Source organism: Strix uralensis, chromosome 3, assembly GCF_047716275.1.
Source record: "Strix uralensis isolate ZFMK-TIS-50842 chromosome 3, bStrUra1, whole genome shotgun sequence".
Classification (NCBI taxonomy): Eukaryota; Metazoa; Chordata; class Aves; order Strigiformes; family Strigidae; genus Strix; species Strix uralensis.
This window is the reverse complement of record NC_133974.1, coordinates 127,330,261-127,351,741: the sequence shown is the minus strand read 5'-3', so window position 1 is coordinate 127,351,741 and position 21,481 is coordinate 127,330,261. Positions and strand designations below refer to the sequence as shown.

At 43.6% G+C, this 21,481-nt stretch overlaps 2 protein-coding genes across 2 annotated transcripts; one reads left to right on the top strand and one right to left on the bottom strand.

The window, feature by feature from the left end:
- Positions 1 to 1,304: 1,304 nt before the first annotated feature.
- PNO1 (partner of NOB1 homolog) lies at positions 1,305 to 6,791 on the bottom strand. Its single transcript, XM_074864351.1, has 7 exons — positions 6,473 to 6,791; positions 6,171 to 6,320; positions 4,231 to 4,314; positions 3,531 to 3,591; positions 2,661 to 2,778; positions 2,064 to 2,134; positions 1,305 to 1,585 (listed from the first exon to the last, which is right to left on the bottom strand). Exons 1-7 carry the CDS (start codon positions 6,683 to 6,685, stop codon positions 1,518 to 1,520), a joined length of 765 nt encoding a protein of 254 aa, XP_074720452.1. The 5' UTR covers positions 6,686 to 6,791; the 3' UTR covers positions 1,305 to 1,517.
- A 6-nt stretch (positions 6,792 to 6,797) lies between these two features.
- On the top strand, positions 6,798 to 15,230 carry DNAAF10 (dynein axonemal assembly factor 10). Its single transcript, XM_074864347.1, has 8 exons — positions 6,798 to 7,045; positions 8,206 to 8,306; positions 9,379 to 9,509; positions 9,996 to 10,097; positions 11,438 to 11,553; positions 11,898 to 12,032; positions 13,497 to 13,594; positions 14,350 to 15,230. Exons 1-8 carry the CDS (start codon positions 6,860 to 6,862, stop codon positions 14,555 to 14,557), a joined length of 1,077 nt encoding a protein of 358 aa, XP_074720448.1. The 5' UTR covers positions 6,798 to 6,859; the 3' UTR covers positions 14,558 to 15,230.
- The last annotated feature ends 6,251 nt before the right edge of the window (positions 15,231 to 21,481 follow it).

Below are 21,481 nucleotides of genomic sequence, written 5' to 3'. Positions count from 1 at the left end.
GTTTTTTGTAAAGGCACATCTGGTTCTCTTCGCTAAATGTCCAAATTAGATAAAATCCCTTGTGTTAAATCCTACTAAATTCAGGATGATTGTGGTAAGTGGAAGATGGTTTAAAAAACAAAACAAAAAACCCCGAATCTTAACGTAGGTGGGGAATGAAAGGCAGCTGCTTTCTCAAGGGAAGGTCGGAGACCTGTGCTGGTGAAGAGTCTTCCCTGCAGCAGGTATGTCCTTTACAGAAGCTGTTTGCTGTTGCTGTCTGTGGTGCAGCTGTCTGGGCCTTCTGTGGGCTGCCCTCTGCTGCTTTTTGTCTGTATTGGTATGCACCTGCTTTAGGATAAAGTTTAGGTTACTTCTGTGTGCCCTTGACTCACTCTCCCCTCTCATCTTCCAAGTGAATTGAGATAAATGACATAAGCAGCTGATGAACAGAAAATGTGCTCACCAGGCAGGTGCACAGTTTTACCTTGAGCTGCTCAGAATGGCCATGATCTCCCCTGCATTGCTCAGACTGCTGAGTGCTGTACATCTAGGTAACTCGGCAAGTCTTAAATCTTAGTGATTTGAATGAATTTGGCTGTAATAATAATAATCCCATACTACAGAGCACTGCTCTGGCAACTCAGACATTGAGAGAAATGCTTACTCCATTTGCTAGGGGTTTTGATGATCTCATTTCAGGTTTTTTTGTTCACAAACCTAAACTGAATTAATTATTCTGCAAGAGACTTGGTAACAAGTTAGACCGGCAGGGGCTGGAGAAAAGGGCCCATGTTTAAGTCAAACTGGGACTGTGGCTGGGCTCTGTCATCTGCCCCATCTCTCTTGGACACGTGCAGCATTTTAAGGAGCAACAGCCCTTTACAGCTGTTTGTGCTCTGATAAACTGGCAAGTACTTTACCTGGAGGCTCTCTGCTTCACTAGGCTGCCCTTACAGATCATTTCTGAGAGAATAAAAAAATAGAAGTCTATATAGGTACAGATTCTAGGATTGAATTCACATATGTTATTTACCTCTTACCATGCTTGTGTGGTACCTTGTTCCACCAGCAGCAGAGACTCACTGGGCAGCGTGCCAGTGAACTTTCCCTTCCTGTTGACTCTTCCTCTTTCCAGAAAGGTACTAATCCATGACGTGTGGTTATGAACTTAACTATGCTGATTCCTTTAGGCTCAAAAACGTTACGCACAAAGGCTTTCTGAAGTTCTGACAGCAGTCTCTTCATACTTTGTTCAGAAAGTCGGTAATGAAGCATGTTTTTATGTAAAATCAGGTACCTAATACTTCTGATATAGACACAACCACTTTAAAATAACTTTTAATGACTATAAACAAATATTAAGTGTGTTTCAGTGGGACAGCATGTCTGACTTTGAAATTAGGCTGTACAAACAGTCCCAGTTTTCTTCTGGGCTTCCAAATCAAGCAGAAGACCAGGTGCTTGCGTAGCTCCCAGCCTCTCGTGCATATAGAAACCACAACTCCCAGTCCTTGGTGGCGCAGCCATGCTGCAGCTCAGAATCTTTCAGCTGCTCTGCTGGCCACTGCTCGAATATTGCCATAAACTTTTGATGGGGGACTTCCTGCAGAAGAAAGCACAAATTCAGTCAGCAAACAAGAAAATGTATGTCACAAAGCCGGAGGTTTTGCTCATGTCTGCGTTGAAGTGGAGAAATAAGACCATGAGTGAGAAGGATGGTCAAGGTTAGCCACCTTGTCTGTTACTGCAAGCACAGAGTTACAACTTCTGCTGATGGCTGCCCCCTTTGGCTTTCTAGACTTCATTCCAAATCCAAACAGCCCCTTGGGGAATGCTGCAGCTAAATCAAAGCAGAAAATCTTCCTTCTCCATTGTGGAGAGAGTTTTGGAGCTGGAAACCAAGCCCTAGGCTCCCTCCTTCTTCCCAAACCCTTCTCTTAAGGGCAAACCAGACAACTCCCAGTAAGCTACCTGCTCCAACTGCAGGTGTGGACACACCAGGGAAGAAAGCAAGACCCCCAGAAAGCCATTTCCAACTGCAGCATCTATTTGTATGTAACAGATTAATTAGCAGGACTTACCTAAAATTAGATTGCAAATTGCTGTTCGTGCCATTTTAATGTTCTGAAAAGATCCCAAAATATGAATTTTCCTGTAAAAAGCAGTCAAAGCAGCATTAGTTTACTGGAAGAAAAAAACCTGGTTACATACTTAATAGAGAATTGGAGGTTAGAGATTAAAATGGAATTTCAGATCAGTCTAGTAGTTCATTTTCTACACTTGTAAATAAAAACCCACCTCAAAACCAGAAAACCTACAATGTAAAACCTGTGCTCTTCTAAATCCTTTTTAAAAAGAGATTTTACAATTTACAAATTTTAAGTGTAGCAGTTTTAGGAGGAAGACCTTGTTGCAGGGTTAGTGGGCCCAATTCTGATTATTCATAAGAAGGAATTCTTATGCTGTGGGGAATTACTCAATTCTAGATGTGCTGGTGACATTGTCATCATTCTCATAACAGAGGGTTAAATATTCAAATAACATTCCTTTAAAATAGCACTTAAAATATTAATACTGCTCTACAAATGTTTCAAAAATTCAAGTTACCTTTTTTTGCTGGTAGAGGACATGGATTAGTTTAGGGATTATGCTTTGCCTAGAAGGAAATCGGTACTTACGCATCAGCAAGAACGATTCGTGTCCTGGTTACGTTTTCTATAGTGAATTTTGTTTTTCCACCTTTTCCTGCTATTCTCCCTATTGCTCTTGACAGATGATCTCCTTTCAAAGGTTTGACTAAAACGAGAATAACATGCTCAGTATAGTGGTGCACGTTTCTGCACTGCTTCCCTTGTCTGAGTTACTGGGATCAATTCATTCTAAGCAACCCAAAAGCAACTTTACTGTGGTGAATACAGATACACACATTATTTCACCTTGGGTGATTAGAAGTGAAAATCTCATCCAGTCCTATATGACTGTGAGGTCTGTGACAGCTGAGAAATTCTCATACAGAACTGCAGTGGGAGGCATTCCTTTCATTCCTGAGCAATTGAGATTGAGGAAAGAAACAGAGCCAAAGCACACACAATTCACCCTGCTAGAAATGAAATGGGTTGGATTTAGATGCTGCTCTAAATGGGACTCCAAGGAGTCTGTTATTTCATGTGTTACTGGGACATTTCTGCTATGTACTACCCTCCTCACTGTTGGGATAGTGGGAGGAACAAAGCCCAGTCCTGTTTAAAAATCTAACGATTCTCCATGTCATCTCTGAGTTTAAAACATTTATACTGTGACAAGACAAAGCAAATCACTGGCAAAGTGACATACTTTTAAGGATGAAGGTTTAGGGGGTTTTGTTGGGACATCTTAGAAAAATGACAACCCTTTCAAGCTGCCTATACCCAGACAATAATTCTGTGTAATGGCATAAAGGTTTTCCTGATTCCGGAGGAGAAGTGATACAAGTGGAGCAGGGGGGAGGGAAAAAACATCCTTGCAGATGGTGCACACAACTACTTGAATACTGCAGCAGTACTACTTACCATCTGTAACTTCAAATGATTCTAGAAAAAGATCATCTAATCTGATGAGAGCAAGAGCATCCTAAAATAGGAAGAGATTTGTTATCAGCATGAGTGTTGCAGTACCACAACAGAGGTGAAAGCTGATGGGTTTTTTACACATATAAACAGATGACATCAGTAGTATTTTTCTACTTAATGTATCAAACAACAGTCACCTAAAGTTAGATCAGCTACCTTTTCAATAGCAATATAAATTCTTATTTTTGTGTAAAGAACCCTACGCATGCTTACACCCCCCCATTCACCCATACTAGTGAAGTCAGTACCGGTCTGCAGCAGTGAGCAGCCCATATGATACTACAAAAAGCAGCTGTTTTCTCCAAGTACCGTTTGAGTTTTGAAGAGACTGAAGGTTATTGGCTTGGACTAAAGCAAAGTGAACAGTCTCTACGTGTGCAGAGCACCTCAGAACCACATTATTGCCTCGTGCCTGCCTCTCACAGCTTAACATGTCCTTTATTTTGTAATTTTAATTGTGCTGTTTGAAGGTTACTTTTTTTATCCTGCATTAGATTAAGAAACTAGACTACCAAATCACAGTTTCAAACAAATTTATTCCTAGAAAACCACCTAAGGATTTTTATTTCTCACTGTAATTTGCAGAGAGGCCAAAGACATCATGCAAGCAATCTCACAACCTAGCTGTTGGGAGACTCACCTCTACTTGAAACCCAAGTATAAATGCTTTTACAAAATCAGCTGCTTTTGTTAGAGCACTGAGATCCTTTGTCTCTTGACAAGTCTGCAAAACAAAAAGTTACGTTTGCAAATTAAGACCATGCAAGCAGGATCAGGACTTTGAAAAATCTAAGAAATACAGTCTAACCCTAAAAAAGCCACATTTAGGTAATGTTCCTATATTGTGTTTTACTGAAAGATGCAAGTAATCCACTTTGTGCTTTTTTAATAATGTTGACTCTTGACAACAAGAATGCACCAGCTACCACAGCCTGTGTTTGGAGGGGAGGGAAAAGAGAAGGTGCTGCAAATCCCCATCACCACTGATGGAGGAAAACCCTTTTTATGGAAAAAAAACCCCACAAAGTAAACTGCAACACAGAACTGCAGAAAAAGAGAGAAGGACAATGGCGGGAGGCAGCTTGAGGAGGGAAAGTTACTCCAATGCCAATATTCTAAAGATGCTTTAGCAGGTGAATAGAAACCCAGGCAGGTTCAATAAAACATATGGGACAAGATTAACAAGATATTCGGAACAGGAACAAATCGATCGGACAAAGCAGCAAGTGTTGGGAGTGTTTAAAGTTTTATACTTTTTTTTTTTTTTTCCACTGCCAGCAGAGGCCACAGGATTTGCTGCCAGGGGGCATTTGTTCAGTTCATGTTCTAGAACTGGGCCAAAGCACTGCTCTGCTACCAGTGGAAACATCTGTGCACATCTGTGTTTACAGATCCTAACAGGGACAGCTTAGAAAAGAGCAGTCTGTGAAGCTCTACGAAAAGAAAAGCAGGAAACAATACTCAAGGAGGATAAATACCTTAAGGCCTGGAATACGTGCAAGGTACTGTGAAAATATCATTTACAGCTTCCACACCGTATCAAAGAAATGATAAACTCATTTCAAAGTTTTCAGTCATCCTATATTCATGATAAATACCGGCAAAATGAACTCAGCTTGATCAAGAACAAAGCTACCTTGCTTTTCAACCAGACACCGTTTTGTATCAAAAAGCAGAGTTAAAATCCCAGGTTCTTCACCTGCACAGTTATTCAGTGGAAGTGCAAGAGTTCCTGCTCTTCCCTACCTTTTCCTTCAAGTTATTTCTAGGAAGTGTAAATAAGGGGTAGTTCTGTCACCTCCCCTCTAGTGGCTACCACTGAAGCTGTAATAAGGTTTCAACGTTAGGAAGCAAAATTACTGTTGGTGTCTGTATTTTCACTATTCCATTAGAAGATCTCGTACATCAACACTGCTAATGCAGCAAGTTGTACGTCAGAGACTTAGCGTGAGCTTTGGAGATACACTTAAAAGCAGCTACTCTGAATATTCCTGAGAAAGAATAAGAATGAAGAATGAAAATCTACAAGGTTTACAATTATATATTGGTATTTGTATCCTAAGCTATTTCATCGCAACACATTAAAGAAAAATCACAAGCTATTAAACTACAGGCCCTTCTGCCACAAACAAAAAATAACAGATGATTCGGTGGCCCCCTCAAAAATCACTGTTAACTCCAAATTGTCACATAAGTACGTGGTAGCCTTAAATAGCTGGAAACCACTGCATCCCAAAATCATACCTAACACACAGACTAAGGCTCCTCCTTAATTCTCAAGTATCTACTTTTCTCCTATAAAAATTGGAAAAAAAACCAACACACCCGTTTATGCCAGCCCCCTCCTGAAGAGAACAACGTTTTTGAATTTTACTTGTATTAGCTACTTGCTTCTAAGCAACAACTGACAGATTTTATTTTGAACCCCAGTGAAGGTTTTCTGGTTGGGTGCAACTACACAGTTTCCACTTTTCCAAGGACTTAGGACGTTTCCCTCGTCTCTAACACGCAGAACAAGAACACCTTTGAGGAGAGGCACTGCATTACAGGTAGGAAAGCAGGCGAAGGAGCCCTCTTTACCTTGATTTCCACGTTCCTCGTTTTCAAATTAAACCTGATTTGAAGTTGCAGGTGCTCCACGATCGGCGTGAAGATTTTCATCCAGTTTTCTTTCAGCGGAGTGTACCTGTTGGCGGGCACGGGAACCTTCCTCATTTCGCCTTTTCCGACCTAGCGGGGGGAGAGAGAGGCCCTGCAGCCAGGGGAAGCCCACAACCGGACACCGCTCAGCCTCCCCCCGCGGCTTCCCCGGAGCGGCAGCCCCCGGACACTCGGTCCCTCCCGGCACCGCGGCCAGGCCGGTGCTTCCCCACCCCGCGTACCCCCAGCGCCTCGGCGGCCACCGGCGGGAAGGCCGGCCTCTTGCTGGGCCGCGGCTCCGACGTATCCATGGCGGCCCCCGCCGGCGGCTCGTCCCTGCCGGTGGCCGCTCGCCGCTTCCGCCGGCTCCGCTTGGAGAGGACGCTGGTGAAGCCACCGTCGCCCTCGCCGCCTCCCGCTGCCGCGCTCTCCATGGCGACGCCCGGGGACGCCATTAGAGGGGCTCGCGCGGAAGGAGAAGACGGCGTGAGCGCGAGCCCGCGTGCCGCCGGAAGGGCCCCGCCGCTCACTTCCGCCCTCCCGCCCGCTTCCTGCGGTGCCCGCGGCGGTGCCGGAGCGCGGGGGTCAGGCGGCGGGGCGGGCAGCCCCGGCGGGGTGGCGGCGGCGGGATGTCGTCGGGGTTGGAGCGGCCGCAGGTGGTGGCGCACGTGCAGCAGGCGCTGAGCTACACCCTGTTCGACTGCAAGTGGGTGCCCCGCAGCGCCCGCCTGCTCTGCCTGGGCAGCGCCGCCCGCGGCACCGGCCTCCTCCAGCTCTACGAGCTGCGGGGCGGGCGCCTGGCGCTGCTGAGGGAGGTGAGCGCCGGCGGCGGGGCGGGAGACCCGGGGCGGGGGGGGGACACGCCTCAGGCCGAGACCCGGTACGAGCCAGCCGAGGCCCGGTACGAGCCGAGGCCCGGTAGGCCTTCCCCGGCGGTCGCAGCCCGCTCGGGAAGGCGCGGGGAGGGGGACACGACACCCAGGTGCTTGTCCGGAGCCAGCGGGACTCGCCGGCGGGAAGAAAATGAGAAGAAACCCGCGGTATTTGGCCTGTCTTGGCCGTTCCGTTCGCTAATCCCGTAACTGGTGTCGCTGCGTTCCCTCGCGGTGGTCTGGCGGGCGCGGTCGCTGTGTCACAGTTCGTGTTACATGAAAGTGCCCAAAGTGTGCAGCTTAACCATTTCAATAAGGCAGAAGTGAAATACAATATGCAGAGGTAACACCACCTGGTAATACTATTTTAAATAGGACGTAAGGGATTGAAAAGTATTTAAAAATGGATTATGGAAGTCCTCATATAAGATAGACTAAATTTAACGATCATCTCAAGAACGTTGTCTTGGCTCAGTATTCTCCTTAGCATTTGAAATGAGAATTTCCATGTTAATTTTTTTATATATCATCTGTTTAGGAATCAGGAAGGCGGAGACTCTGGGCTCAGGTTGTGTTTGGGTTGCTGGGGTTGGTTTTTTTTTTTTGTTTAACGCAGACTGACCTTTGAGGGTTTGTTAATTTTCAGGGGTAACAGCGCCTCAGGTGCCTGAAGACCCCCCAGGGCCGCAAGCAAATAAACTTCACGGTTAACGTAGTTGTGTAGGGCCGAAGTGCTGCCGCGGACCGACGCAAGGGATAACGGGTTAATTCTCCCCCTCCCGGCGGGGCTCGGGGCAGAGCTGGGCTTCCCTCTGCCTTATATTTGCACGTCAATAGAGGCAGCAGCCTCCGAGTATAGTTAGCCAGCCGAGGTGAGAGGTTTAAGATCATTAAGCTGAAATCCCTCCTTTTATGCGCGCAAAAAAAGCAAACACGAAGTGTAATTTGCCTTTGATGGCATTTTAATTGTATTTTACGACGAATATCCTGTGTACGTTTCGCTGAATCTGCCACCTGTGGACTCTCGAGAAACTGGTGCAGCAGTCTGCGGTTGTGTTGCTTTTTCCCATGTGCTGACACAGAACGTATCCTTTTTTTAAAAGATTGAAAAGGCTAAACCTATAAAATGTGGAACTTTTGGTGCTACATCTCTGCAGCAGAGATACTTAGCTACAGGAGACTTTGGTGGAAACCTTAATATATGGTAAGCCTGCGTATTCTCTTGAAGCTTTCTTATTTGATGTTGTACGTGTCTGTTGAACCGATGTTTCATGTTTCTGTATGTGGCTGGCTTTTGATGCTCCCTGTGCTGCATGTGGTTGGGACCCAGTCGTAAGCTTCGCTGGCTACTGTACTGGAACATGCCTGCTTTGTAAAAACAATGTGAATTCTGCACGGTGGTTTAATTCAGTGCTGTTTCACTTGCATCTTCTGTGTGCAGCTACAAAAAGTTCTGTTAAAGTTCTTCTAGGTCCTCTTCCTGAAACGAGGCTTTTGAATGGATGGATGAGTACAAACAAGAGGTTGTGTTTAACCTAAATTTGATTTCTAGATTAAAGACGTATTTTTAATCTTGGTTTCAAATGTTTTTTCAGGTCTCTGAATAATTTGACAATCAATTTACCTACATGGATTAATTATACAAGTAAAGTTATAGGATCAAAAAGGGGGTGGTTGTTGTTATTAATATATTTATTATTATAATAATATAATAATTATTATTCTCTTGCCAAGGAATGATTAGTTTTATTTTTTTGAAATAAAAAGAATGACATGGATTAGTTACTAGTCAAAATTTAAAATAAAATTCTGAAGGATTCTCAAAGGATGAGAATCAGTGGGAAGGAAACCCACAGTGAAATGCAGCTTTCATTTGAAGTTGAAGAGCAGCAGTCAGAGCTAGGTGGGGATCAGTGAATAAAGCTGTTGTATGTACTTACTGAAAGTAAAGCTAATTGGAGAATTTTGATCCGTAACATGATTCATTTTGAGCCCAACATAAAAATTGGTTCTTAAGGGTTGCTGTGGTGAATCCCACAACTGCCTTTACAAACAGGGAAGTCCAGAACTGAGCAAAAACTTCCAGCCAGGTCTAAAGCAGTAGCCAAAGAAGGAATCGCACAAAGACTCGTGGTTCTTAATGGCAATATCCATATTTTGTTCCCAGTGCTAATCTGAGTTTATATAATCTGTGCTCAAGTTTCCTCTCATTTTTATACAAATCCTGAGTGTCAAGGAAAATGCCATGTTATCTGTTCTTTTTCTTTCTTGCCTAGGAATTTAGAAGCTCCTGAAATACCAGTATATTCTGTCAAAGGTCATAAGGAAATCATAAACAGTATAGATGGTGTAGGTGGCTTAGGAATTGGGGAAGGTGCACCAGAAATTGTGACTGGCAGTCGAGATGGTGAGTTAGAGAACTCTGCAAGTCTTTTCAGTTACTTGGAGAAAGTAGCCTGCGAGCTTTGATGGCAGGGCGCAGTCTGCCATCTGAACTAGTTACAAGTCTGTTGCAACTAGTTCTTCATATGCTGTCTTTTGAATCTTGCTTGGGACAAATTTTCTCTAGTTCTTTTAGAAGCTACAGACAAGCAAAAGATACTGTTTTTTACTGAGCATGGGACAGAAAGAATGCAAAGCAGAACAAATGCAAAGCATCAGCTAGAGAAAATACATCCTTAAATACTTTTGCTTTTTTTTCTGGTTTGGTGGTTTTTGTGGGTTGTTGTTTTGGTTTTTTTCTATCCACTAAATGCAGTCTGGCTTTCTGGAATTGAAAGAGATGTTCCCGTGTTTTGAATGATCAGGGTGAAAAGCAAAGGCCTTCCGTGGGAAAATGAATGCCACGTGACAGTGTACCCATAATACAAAATCTGTTGTCTTCCTTTCACAGGAACTGTGAAGGTGTGGGACCCGAGACAGAAAGATACTCCCGTCGCTAATATGGAACCTGTACAGGGGGAGAGCAAAAGAGACTGCTGGACAGTGGCATTTGGTAATTAAAATTTGGTAATCCTCCCTCTAATATGACTGTGCTTTCATAATTATCATTCCAGGATGTTATGGAGTAGTTTGTTTTGTATGGATGCATAAGTAGCAGGCTTTGCTTTTCAACGTTGTCAAATTTATGTGTTTTTAATGTTTTTTTCAAAAGAAGCTGGTTTTGGACTCATTGTCTTACCACCTTTGGTCATAATTTGTAGTTGGACTTGATCTTAAAGGTTTTTTCCAACCTAAATGATTCTGTGATTTCACAGATAAGCTGTGCAAGCTTTATTTCTGTGCCTAGGAATGTAAAAACAGTATCTCCAGCTGCGTTGTCCTGAAGGAGTGTAAATGTTGCGGTGCACAAGGAACCAGTTGCTCTTGTAGTGTAGTTCCCAGTATCAAGCATTAAGGTATTAATTGAAGAGAAGATCCTTGAAGCTAAGAGCTAATTAAAGACAACAGCGATGCTTGATGTGTGCTCTGCGTTTTTCTTTCGGAGGGAACAAGCTGCTTGTGTCCTACACAAGCTGGTAGCTCTGGATTAGCTCCTTTTTTGCCTCTAGAGTCAGGGAGTAAGTTTTACAAACTGCTAATAAGTGCATGGATTATAATAACAAAATTGATAGTAAGGAGATGACATTTCCTGGCAAGAACGTGCAACCGTAATGCTCATCGCTGTTGATCGTTGTCTTCTGCTTTGGCGAACGGAGGAAAAAGCGTCCTCGTATTTTCTTCAGTTTTCTTTTGAGTTACTGAAGCTTGAGCCAAGGCCAGGTTCATCTTGAACTAACTTCTTCCAGACACTCATGTGTTTCCTTGATCCTGTCAGCTGAGAATTTTTGGAGGCGGGCCTTGGCATCTGTCCACTCATGGCCATGGTAACACCGAGGCCTCCCTGCAAGTCTGCGTCTGCAGAAAAGTCTTCCTGTCCTGCTAATGCTCCACGCCTGAGAGGCTGGTTAAGGAACTGCCCAACTACTTTCTGTGCCGGTGCCGTGATGCTGTCTGGGAAGCGTAGTTCATAGCAGATGAAGATTTAAGGGAAGGAATGTGTTTGTGTAGGTTGACAAGAACAGCGTGCAGTACTTTAGTCTGCGGTTTAGGCAGTACTTGGCAGGAGGAAGACGAATTTTGTTCATATTTTTAAAAGAAACAGATTGCTGCTTTTGAAGCTATATATTTCTATACTCTTTAGGTATGAAAACCACCTGGTTCATTAAATCTTAATATCCCAGTAGTAATATTTTTCTGCCATAAATATAAATTGAAATTGCGTGCTTAGGAGGTCTGAAATTTACAGACTAAAGAGGGTTTCTCTATTCTGATTAATTCTTCCGATGTATCCAGGCAATGCTTACAATCAAGAGGAACGTGTGGTGTGTGCTGGATACGACAATGGGGACATTAAATTGTTTGACTTAAAAACCATGTCACTACGATGGGAGACCAACATTAAGAATGGGGTAAGGAAACCATAAAAGTATTTTTCATTCTGGCTCCTGTGCAGGGTGGAAAAATTAAAAGGATTTTGTCGATCTGAAATTGATCCAGAAGACATTTCTGCTGAGATTGTACAAAGGAATCTTTAAGTTCAGTAGATTGTACCCCTCAAATTCTTGGTCTGGATAGCATGGGGTATTTTTCAGCAGATTCATGTTTTCAGATGATTTTGTTATTCCCAAATTGGTGATATTGTCATTGTAAAAAGTAACAATCATTAATACATATTAACAAATTGCAAACCTCCCATTTTTTTTTTTAGCAGTGGCTAAATTTCAAGGCTGAATGTATTGTTTTATATTTCCAGGTTTGCAGTGTGGAGTTTGACAGAAAAGATGTAAATATGAACAAGCTAGTGGCCACATCGCTTGAGGGAAAATTTCATGTTTTCGATATGAGGACTCAGCATCCAACCAAAGGTTTTGCTTCTGTTTCAGAGAAGGTATTGGGGAGACAGAGAATTTCTTAACAAGAGACAAACTTTTTGAATGTACACTGGTCAGTGTACTACAGGTCTAAAATGATTGTCTTTGATAGGCAAGAGATGCCCAGGTTACTGGGGCACAAGCCCTTGCTCCTGGCCATCCAGCTGCCAGCTCTCACCCGGGTTTCCTCCCTTTTAAAACCTGATATTTGGGCTTCTCTGGTCTTTGGGTTCTGTTGCAGCTGCACCTCTGTGTGCTCAGCTGTGCCCCTAGTCTGGGAGTCATGTTTATCGGAGGCCATATTAAATTGTGATGAGCATGCAGATACGAATCTTAAATATATCCCGAAATGAAGTGAGCCCTCTGCAAAACACTTCTCATCCTGCAGTCACCAGACCTCATATGAGACATAGAAATCATTATTTTTCTTCAGAAACAAACATTCTTGGATTAGGATATTGAGAGTGAGTGAAAGGATATATAGGAGAGACTTAGTGGCCTGCAGGCTGTTAAATACGGAGAACTCTTATAACCTTTTTGTCTTCCATCTGTGACCACTGCGTTCATTAGCTTAAGTTCTTAACAAAACAGTATTTTTTTGGGGTTTTTTTTTGGTGAGCAAAATCTGATGGTAATTAGAGAAAAGGAACTTTTGCGGTGAAGTTCTCCAAGGCTGCCTACATTAGAGAAAGCTGAGTTTCAACTTAATACCTTTAAATTAATATTTTCCATGCCACCATTCAAAACAGATGTTAGAAGTACTTTGATTAGATAACACAAAAATATTTACGGAATTAGTGTTTGTATTAATCAAAATGAGAAAATGGAATTTCTTACCTTTCATTTGCTGCATTTCAGGTTTTCCTTTTGGACATTTGCAGACAGATACACAATAAGTCAGAGTTCGTGTGGTGGGGTTTTTCCCTAAGAGATTTTTGTTGCTGTGTGAGCTTGCCGTGCCCTGGCTGAGATTTAAATTTGAATTGTAGATTGATTGTTGTGTTTGCACAGTACTTGTAGTATATTCCCTTCCAGTAATGATTTTAAGGGATGTGAAATTAACCTTGTGGTGACCGTGTCACCTGAGAGCCCGGGAATCCTGCAGTTCTAGAGCAGTTCCAGAAGCCGTGCTTACGTGGCCTCCTTACCTGTCTTCAGCCTTGCTCGCGTGGCCAGCCCCAAAGGAGCTGAAGCAGTAGTGAGTGGAAGCCTTGGTGGGTCTGCTGCTGTATCCCTGCGGAAGAGCGGAGTGCGCTGGAGGCCTGGCTTGGCTTCTCTGGCGTGGGCACTGGCCACTCCTGTGGCAGCAGGTCGCAAGGCCAGGGGGAGGAATGGTACCCCAGAAGAAATGTTCTGGTACCCACCCTCAGCAGTCAGGTTCTCTTCATACGAGCCATTGCTGTTCTAAGATTCTGCATCCTTTCTTGTGAAGCACTGATTTCTATACAACACTGATTTTTTTTTTTTTTTTTTTTTATTAGGCACAAAAATCAACCATATGGCAGGTTCGGCACCTACCACAGAACAGGGATATATTTATGACGAGTGGAGGAGCTGGGAGCCTTCATCTCTGGAAATAGTAAGTGATTGCTCTCCAGCCTGCAACAGGGAGAATAAGAAACAAACCATTTAATGTCTTAAGAAAGAATCGTCCTGAAAATGATGAGTGGGGTCCTGCTTCCAACCTCAGAATATCTAGTTGAAATTATTGCTTACAAATGCGGTAGAAAGGACGATTTCGGTGTCAGTACTTGATCTGGAATCTTGAATTAATCCCTAAAAGAATGTGAGAACAGCACAGGTGAATTTTGCCCTGGTTAGTTTTCTTCACATAATCAAGGTCTAATTATATCCTTGGTTAACAAGATGATAAACGGACGAAAACGGATTTCTTATTACTGCTGCCATAAGAGCATTTTGTTTGAGAAGAATATTGAAAGGCTGAACTTTTAAGGATTCTTATGTCTACATCTTCTTACATCACAAGGCAAAATAATCCTCCTACATGCAGTGAAGTAGGTGCATTAAGTTTCAGAGGAATAGCTGAGGTTAAATTTTCTTGTCTGTGGCAAAAGCCAAGCAGTTAAAAAATGAAGGGCTGTAGGAGAGGTGTCAGGATTCAAAAACTTCCTGCCTTATTTTTTCTTTCATGAAATATTTACTAAGTATGCAGTGTGGATATGGCTGGATATGATTATTCATTATTTGCAAGACATTTATTTGCCTTATCTATAGAACAGAGGAAACCCTGCTTTTGAAAATAAAGAGGATAATGATGTGTTTGTATCAGTAAATCCTAAGTGCGTGTTTTTGTTGTACTTCTCTTATTGCCAGTGAGTACCCAGCTCAGCGCTCGAAGAAGGATTCTGAAGGAGCTGAGATGGGGGTGGCAGGTTCTGTCAGTCTCTTGCAGAACGTGACTCTGTCAACGCAGCCGATTTCTAGCCTAGACTGGAGCCCTGACAAAAAGGGACTGTGTGTTTGTGGTGCCTTTGACCAAACCGTGAGGGTGCTGATAGTTACAAAGCTTAACAAAGTTTGACAGGAAAACTAGAATTTCTGATGAGAAGGCAGTATAGTTTACGGTCTGTAAATATGGGAGGGAGAGCCCTCCTGTTTCTAATTTAATTTCTTCCTTATTAAAACTGGATTAAAGAAATAGGAACCAGATCTTTCTATTGAAAGTTCAGATACATGCAGTTAGAATTGTTTGATTGTGCCTGGGCACAAAACTTTTCCCTTCTAGAAATGTGAATTTACATTTAAAATAAAATGTGCCTTTGTGTTAGCACAACCTGTAATTTTAGAAATCGCTTTAAATTGTTTGTGTTCAGTTTAATCACAGCGCACATCTGTTCACACTTGTTAAATGGTTTGGCTTTTTCATATATAGTATTGTCCATACGCATTCATGCAGTGGAAATTACTATATACTCCCTCACAGAAACCCTTTGTGTTATTGGATATATTAGAGTGTTTGTCAGAGTGACTTAGGATTCTTCAATACACTAGAGAAACTATAGTGAATGCTGAAATATTCAGGTTTAACAGAGTAAGCTTTTTACTGAAAATCATATTGAAATTAAACTATTGGGCAAAATGCACTGTTCTGTTATTTCAGTTTGGTTTCCTAACAAGTTTCTATGTACTGTTGTTTCTATATCTGTTTGCAACTTGGTATTCTACAAATAAAATTATATGGAGTGTTGTCTTAATATGAACAAAGTATATTATTCAAACATCCAGAGATTTAGAGAAGGAATGTACTTGTATAGGTTTACAGGAACAGTGTGCAGTACTTGGGTAAAACTTAACTCATTTTGCCGCAGGAGTCACTAAAACTTACCTCCATTGTGAAAAACTTTAAGGTAGCCAAAGTACTGCCTCTTTCTTTTTTCTTTAACAGATTCAGTATTTCTTCAAAACCAGACATGACAGAGTAACTTTGTTACTGTAGTTTCACTTGAGCTTCTCTTTGTAACTCCCCTTGTCTCCAGCCTGTTTCTTTTCTGAGTTTTACCAGTGTGTGCTGGTGCCAGTTCTTTTTAGCAGGCACATCCAGTTACTGTCCTCTATTTGCGGATGTATGGTGGGGGCTTTCCTAATATTAGTAAGCTCTAATGATTTCATTTGCCACTTCTTCGGTATTAGCTCTCAGCTGACTTGTATGTGCGTATGCAAGTTTCAGGAACAGCTAAATACTTTTACCTGAAACCAGGTTGTGATGGGAAAATGTCAGCTTTGTCCAGGGTAACAAAAAAAGAGTCCCTGTGCGGCCGTTGGCAAAGCAGCTCTGTTTTCTCAGGCTTCAGAATGAGGGATTGGTATCTGGCAAATTCCGGTGAGTCACCTGTGTCGCATGAAGCCACCGCTCCGGAAAACCAGAGGCTGGTCTGCGGAGAGAGAGGGGACGGGGCCTTGTGTCTGACCAGGTCCTGCCACCAACCGGCGAGATGCCGGAGGAAGAGGCAACGGCCAAATACTGAAGGTTAAGGTAGGGCGAGCGGCAAATGGGGGAAGCAGTGGGGAAGTTGGAGGCTACTGGAAGTAGAAGGGGAAGCTGGCTTGAAAGGAGAGGTGAGGAGCTGTAGCAGAAGGGTGACGCTGAGGCTGGGGTGAGCTAGTGAGACAGATCGTGTGTCTGCCATCCCTCGCTGACCTGGCGCTATGTGATGTCCTCAGGCTGCTTGGGCAATAGCTCTGAAACCTTTTCCAAAGCTGGCTGTCCCTTCAGTTTGCTGGGGACCGATGAGTTCTCTACTGCAGCAAGTCACATCCTATAGGGTGAGGCAGGTCTAAAAGGTCTGAATGTGCTGATGGATCCAAACTGGACCTTGCTGCGCTACCACTGTGTTACCGTTATTTATAATAAGAAATTACAGTGTCCCACCAGCTTCCCAAAATCTAGAAACGATGCCCCTCCAAATAACAGATTGTGTCAGAGAAATGATATTGGGATAGCTAGATCACAAACTTAAAAGGGAAATGGGATGCAAATTTGCCTGTGTATTGTCAGTCAGGTCTGTTTTGGAGAGCACATGGTGACGATCTTAGGGCTGAGAGACTGTGGACTTTTTCTCTCAGATTCCAGCTAAATACAAGCGAGATAAAACTGTCCTTACTAACTCCTGGGTATCTTCATTGATTAAACCAGCTGAGGGAAAAGAGAGCAGGCACCTGTGGGTAGAAAAGGCTCACAGGATATTAAACCTTGTGGAATGTAGAAATCAATGCCTGTGTAGCAGAGAGGGGTCAGCAGGAGAATTGCAATCAACCATAAACCCAACGTGTCTGTAGAAGTCCATGATTTTAGCAGGTCAGGCTCTAGCCTTCAAATTTAGCCTCTTGTATCTCAGGTTTAGCAAGGGCCAGGATGGATGAAAGGAATAGTAACAAACTGGGGAGGTATCTGTAACTAATAAAAGCTTACTTCCAGAAAGGCAGCCCTTACGTTTGACCAGTGGGAATCCATCCCTCCATGAAGGAGGCATCTTGCTCTGCGGCTTGGCGCTGGGAGGGTGCCTCAGCATGGCCAGAACCATGGGGATGCCCTGGTGAGGTGCGTTCCCAGTGCTGTGGGCTTGCACCGAAGCTGCTAAGGCTGAGCCTAGAATTTCAGGATCCCTGAGCAAGGGCTAGTGAGGTCTGTCCATCTGTCAAAACTGTACTGTGCTAACCGCTGGTGCAGGTGGGCATCCAGGTTTCACTTTGGCTTGGCAAGCAAATGGCACATTGGGTAGCATGTTAGATGCATGTAGGCCTGCAAGTGCTCTTTCGAGGCATGTAGGCTAAATATTTGGTGGAAGGCAAAGATTTATGAGATCCAGCTGTCTTCCTTAAGACTTGATGGTTTGCTTTCAAGTGTAACATTTAGAATATGATGATTTTTTTTTTTTTTTTTTGACACGAGTAATCCCATCTGGTTGTGTGCATAGCATAATGCTGAGAGCATATTCTGAAATTATTTTAAATGTTGTCCCTCTTAGGGTGCATCCCAGCAGGAGGGAATAGGGGGAACTACTGCTGTGCAATCTCGGCTGCAGCTTACTTTGAAAAGCTGGGCGTATGGAGTTCAAAGAATTAATTCTAGTGCTTTGAGTCTAAAATGCGCTGTTCGGAGATGGCCTCCACTAGCTTTGCGCTGTAAATAAAATATACTCACTGAAAGGTATGCTGGGCGGCAGAAATTCGTGGAAATATGGTTTCTCTAAGAGTCAAGCACAGAGTAAGGGAAGAAAAAGCTCTCGGCATAGGTACCTGTGAGGGAAAACAGAACTCTTGAGGGCAGGACTGGGCTCTTGGTGGTATTTCTGTTACGTACTTGGCCTGCAGCAAAAATGGCCTTTCCCTATACAAACAATTCGAGGGAGAACTCCTAGTGAGCCTACATGATGGTGATACAAATTAGAGCAAGAACTAGTGAAAAACACTTCTTAAAGCTCCAGGGGCCTCCAAAAGATGAAATGTGTGACGTTACGTCTGGGTATTTAATTTTGGGATTCATTTTACTTGTTTTGAAAATACAGGAATGCGTTTCCCTCATGAGTAGCTGGTTTAATGTATTTTAAAATACATGATGGTTTGCATGGCGTGAGTTTGGAAAAAGCAAAGAGAGCTGGAGGGAAGTACAGATGACTGGTAGTGCTGTCCTTGTTCAGGGAAGGGAAGCGGCTGTATCTGTGTACCCAAAAAATGGAAGATAGTTACTGGCTGGAGAGAAGAGCTGTTGCTAGTGCCTGTACTATGACGTATCTCCTCAGCAGATTGGATTTCTGCTTCTTCCAGGCTAAACAAGAAACTTAAGCAGACCAAAAGCTGCCTGTGGCAGCCTAGCCTGCTCTATTTATACTCCTTCCCCCTCTTGCTGGAGACTGGCACCTTGCCTCTGCAGCCTGGAAGCTGAAGAACTAAAGTGTGTTCTAAATAAAATCATAATGTATCAGAGATAAAATGCACAGGGCCAAATCCTCTCTGACACAGCACCAAGGCGTGCTCTGGAAAACCCCTGCCTCGCCCAGCGCCAGGGAATGGAATGTGCTACCGAGTTTGATGGCTCTACCGCCAGTGACCGCGTTTAACCAGTATATCTGCTTGGCAGCTATCTCTTGTTTCCTGTGTAAACCATCCCTGTATGCACACGGAACAGAAATACCTGTTTATTGGCATGACTGCAGCCAGAATATATGTGTTACATAGTGGGTTTGGTTTTTTTACTAGGTGTTGCCCCAATCCCCAGCTATTACAAATCAGGGTTTTTTTCTTTCACATCTGTATAGTTACTTTGACTTTCACCATTTGTACAGATCCTTGGACATTACAGCCCTCCAAGGTTTCTGTGCAGGTAGTCTATATTTGGCCTACAGTATATCGTTTTTATCACCAAAAAAAAAAAAATATTTACAGCTTAGCCATGACTTGGATTGAATTTTAAGCAAAGTAAGGCAAGTTATGGTTCTGTATGGGAAGCTACAGTACAGTGTGCTGTCAAGGTGGGTGAAACATCACCTATTGTCTCTGATTTTTCCAAAGTTCAGCTGTGATATAGAAGGTATTAAAAACCAAAATCAGCAACAGAAGAGCCATGACAGAAGAAAGGACTGAGGAAAAAGTTAAGTAGCATGCCAGCATTTGAGAATTGACCCAATGAAGTTAGAATGGCTCATGTGTGAACTGTATTAGTTTATAATAACTTATTGCTTGTGCCCTCCAAGATAGCAACTGTAACTCTGAAGGACAGAGCTGAAGCAGGGAATAAATGGCAAACCTGTGAGGTGCACAGCATATACTGACATTTGGAAGTGCACGTGCCCTTGCCCCTTCACAACCACTGGGGCTGGTGGGGACATCACGGAACTGGTGCAGAGATGGAAAACGGGGGATTATGTGGAAAAAGGACATCTGACCTCCAGCGATAACTTCGGACACAGCAGATACAGCTTGCCAATACAGTTCAGTTCATCTTCCCTAAATTACTGCCATCAAATATACTCAGTAGCAAATAGGGACTGTTTGGCTAAGCTGGCTGATTTATAAGTAAGAAGCTACTAACTTGTGGCCTGCATATTCATCACTGTAATAACGTTGTCTAACTGTAAAGTTGGTATCGACAAAATGACAGAAAATACATTGATTTACTATTTTTTTTTCAGTTATTAAGCCTGCATTTTCTTGCTCCTGATGCCGTTGCTGTTGTATTTTCAGTAGCAAGCACTCTGAACAGAACAACTGCCCACTCCTCAAAGAATCTCCAAATCACAGTCTGTATGTTTAGAGTGTATTTAAAGCCTTTGTGCATGCAAGATATTTTGTAGTAGCGAGCACAAGTCCCAGTACTTTGGGTAAGGGCAGCTGTTAACTCAGGAGCTGAGAGCTGGGTCCTTTTGTGTGCAGTGTAAAGCAGGGCTGTGGCACTGCCTGTGGCAGCACAGAGGAAAGACCAGGTGGGATTTCTGTGGAACTGGGCCAGAGCTATTTGGTGACTTGGTGATGTGGCCAGTTCTAGCCTTGGCTGTAAAAGGTTTCCATTCCTTGCTGGCCTTTTTGGGAGGATCTGCTTCTCACTGCACAGCCTGCCCTTGCAGTTGCACAGCACTGACTGCAGAGGATGCTGGAAGTGGGTCCGTGTTGCTTGAGGACTGCAGGAGTATCTTAGCTCTCAAGGGCAGTGAGAGCTGCCACACGCTCTGGCCTTCCTCTTCCTCAGCCACCAATAAGGCAATTGCCAGCAAAGAGGCAGAGATATTTAGTAGAACCCTGCAGCAAAGGGGATCACAGCAGAATATCTCTTCCCTGTAATACTCTTCAGTGTTACACTCTTAACTAGTTGATCTGGGTCAACTAGCAAGTGGCCCAATAATTTGCTGGTGTGATTCAGGACTGTAGCATGAGCAGGGGCTGCTCCGAGTAGGCAACCTGTGTGTGGCAGCCTGACTTTGGAGACCAGCTCTGTTTAACAGTGTGGTCACAAGCTGTGCCAACTGGTCTCCGAGCCAGGGAACAAGCCCATCGCTGTTTAGCTCAGTAGTACAGCTACAGCCTCTGGGACAGATGAGTCTGTCCAGTTTTCCCTGCTTCCAAGAGATCTCCTTCACTCCTGCCTGTACTCCCTGCCTCCACAATGTTAGTAGATCTTTAGTCACCACCTCCATGTCTGGGGATGTGCAGAGAGCTCTGAGCTGCAGAACCACGTGGAGGCACCTGTAAGTTCCCTCCTCTGTTGAGCTTGGCAGTGAAAACAGCCTGTGCTGATTGCACAGATTGGGATTCCCTTCACAGACCAATGGCTTCTTCCTCTCTTGTCGGCGTGCGAGAGGCCACCCAAGGTTGCCAGCACCTCTCAGGATACTTCCTGATCAGAACTTTACACCCTGACCTTCTTAAGCATGGCAGTGAAGCTGAATGTTTTTCATCACTATGAAAAACCCATCAGCAACATAAATAAAACAAGCAGAGGAAAGCTCTCCGAGGTTGCTTGGGATTTTAAGGTTCTGAAACATTTAAGAGATTCTCTGAAGGCAGAGGACACATGAGTTGCAGAATGGCAGTAAGGCCCACAGAACTGCACAGCAGTCGAGACCTGATGGGACCTTTTTATGTGGCAGTGATTCAGAAAAAGTAGCTCAGCCTGTTTACCAGATTGCATTGTATCAGTTGCCCACTGTTAGACTGACTGTTACAGCCTTGCAGTTGAAACTACTCTTTCTTTCAAGTAAATTACTGGTTAAGTCTCCAAGTCCCAGCTGCTTCCAGTTCCTTCTCTTACAGGCAGAGGCTGCTTACATTAAAACCCACCACTGGCAATATTTGTGTTTCATAAAATAACGAGGGCCTGATTTTTTTGCGTGAACGTTTCCATCAGCACAGAAATGCTCCTTTATCTTCACTTTGCACCGATGTGAATGACTATGTATGTTGCAAAGCCTTAAGTTGTTCTGATTTGTGGATTTGCTGGGAGGGCTAAGGGAGC